At 35.0% G+C, this 1,978-nt stretch overlaps 1 protein-coding gene across 1 annotated transcript; it reads left to right on the top strand.

The window, feature by feature from the left end:
- The first annotated feature begins 375 nt into the window (after nt 1-375).
- LOC132756552 (uncharacterized protein K02A2.6-like) lies at nt 376-1,509 on the top strand. The gene is made up of 2 exons (XM_060747647.1): nt 376-505; nt 740-1,509. Exons 1-2 carry the CDS (start codon nt 376-378, stop codon nt 1,507-1,509), a joined length of 900 nt encoding a protein of 299 aa, XP_060603630.1.
- Nucleotides 1,510-1,978: the final 469 nt, after the last annotated feature.

A 1,978-nucleotide genomic window follows, 5' to 3' on the forward strand; every position in this document is an offset into this window, starting at 1 on the left:
CATTATGAAAATACCAATGTCCGCAGCACCGCCTAGATTATCTAGAATGCTACTAGCTCTGTCTAAGTATCAGTTAATTGTAAAGCACATTCCTGGTAAAGAAATACCAGTTAGTGACTGCCTATCACGCCAAAGTCTCCCTAATACATACTTAAATATGTCAGACGAGCTTGATAATTACGTGCATACCGTTCAAAAACAATTGCACATTACCGACCAACGTATAGAATATATTCGCGCCGAGACGTGCAAAGACGCACAAATGAAAATTCTAAAAAAGACTATATTAAACGGTTGGCCAGAATCTAGATCAATGTGCGAGCAATCAATCCTTGATTTCTGGAACCACCGCAATGAGATAAGCATAGAAAAGAAATGATATTTCTTGGACATACGATTGTAATACCGAAAATTTTGAGAAATGAACTTGTACAGAAAGTTCATTCAGGTCACATGGGAATTACGAAAACACTTGAACGTGCTAAAGATTCAATATTCTGGCCAGGCATGTCCAAGCAAATTAAAGAATATTTTAGCAAATGTATCATATGTCTTACATACCGCGACGCAAACGCAAAAGAACCGCTTATGACTACAGAATTCCCCGACAGACCTTACCAAAAAATAGCAGCATTTTCAAGGTAAAGAGTATCTATTGACTATAGATTATTATTCAAGATTTTTTGAAATTGACCATTTACAAAACACAACATCAAAAACAGTCATTCTGAAACTTCAGAAACACATGTCAAGAATGAAGTATTTGTCTCAGACAATGGTACTCAATTTTCAAGCTCCGAATTCAAAGAATTCGCTAAAGAGTGGGGTTTCGAGCACAGAACTTCATCCCCCGGATACCCCCAGTCGAACGGTCTTGCGGAAAAAGGCGTAGGTATCGCCAAAAAACTAATGCAAAAGGCTAAAGATACAAACACAAACATTTACATTGCATTACTAGAATATCGTAACACACCTCTTGAATGCAGATATTCTCCTAGTCAACTGTTAATCGGCCGGAGAACTAAAACCGTTGTGCCAGTTACAAATAAAGCACTGGTACCCATTTTAGTAAATAACTCAAAAGTGCGCAGTCTAATGAAAAAATCGAAAGACAAACAAAAGGTCAATTACGACAAAAATGCAAAATATTTGCCACCTTTGTCCTTGAATCAATCAGTACGCATTAAAATAGGAAAACCTTGGAAACACGGGAAAATAGTAAAAGTACATAGTGACCGCTCCTATCATATACAACTTGCTGACGGTAGCATATATAGGAGAAATCGGTCAGTAATACGCAAAAGTCCGGAAGACACAACCGATATTGAATCATTTCATGCACAAGTCTTATATCATGATAAAAATTCAAGTATCCCTGAATTACCTCTCGAGGAAAATAACTCATCTCAGGAACAAAGTGACCCGCCGATGAACTCGCGTGCTAGAACAAGGGCTGGACGATTGTTGCGTGGCAATCCGAAGTATGATAATAATGAATGGGTTAGATAATAACAGTTATTGAAAATAATGAGTTTACAGTATTTTGTAATCACAGTAATATACCGTGACTATCTGAAAAAAGAAAGAACTAAACTATGTCACGTAGACAAAAATTAATAAACAGTTCAATCAGTATTATTGAAATTAGCTATAAATATTATTTCTTAAGCAAGCATTATTATTTAATAAAATTCATGATTTAAAATAAAAGAAGGGAGATGTTCTATATTGATAGATATATTGTAACAGACTTTAGTTGCTGATAAGCTCCGCCTCCATAGCATGCTACATGTAACATCACTTGTGTATTAAATCTTGAAATATTAAGACATACTCTTGTTGTCTCTTTCTGAGTTAAAAATATACAGTAGTATATCTTACTGGACATCTCATTTGAGATATAATATTCTTTATTATATGTATATACTTGTCACTAAAACAAAACATACAATTGTCTGTTTATTTGCAAATATGCAGT

Source organism: Ruditapes philippinarum, unplaced genomic scaffold, assembly GCF_026571515.1.
Source record: "Ruditapes philippinarum isolate M1 unplaced genomic scaffold, ASM2657151v2 ctg21638_1_1_1_1, whole genome shotgun sequence".
In the NCBI taxonomy this organism is placed as follows: domain Eukaryota; kingdom Metazoa; phylum Mollusca; class Bivalvia; order Venerida; family Veneridae; genus Ruditapes; species Ruditapes philippinarum.

What these genes read in the sequence shown, in the direction of transcription:
- LOC132756552 (XM_060747647.1), top strand. Translation starts at nt 376, where the DNA reads ATGATATTTCTTGGACATACGATTGTAATACCGAAAATTTTGAGAAAT. An exon ending in AGATTCAATATTCTGGCCAG is followed by an intron (nt 506 to 739) that starts GCATGTCCAAGC and finishes CTGAAACTTCAG; the next exon opens with AAACACATGTCAAGAATGAA.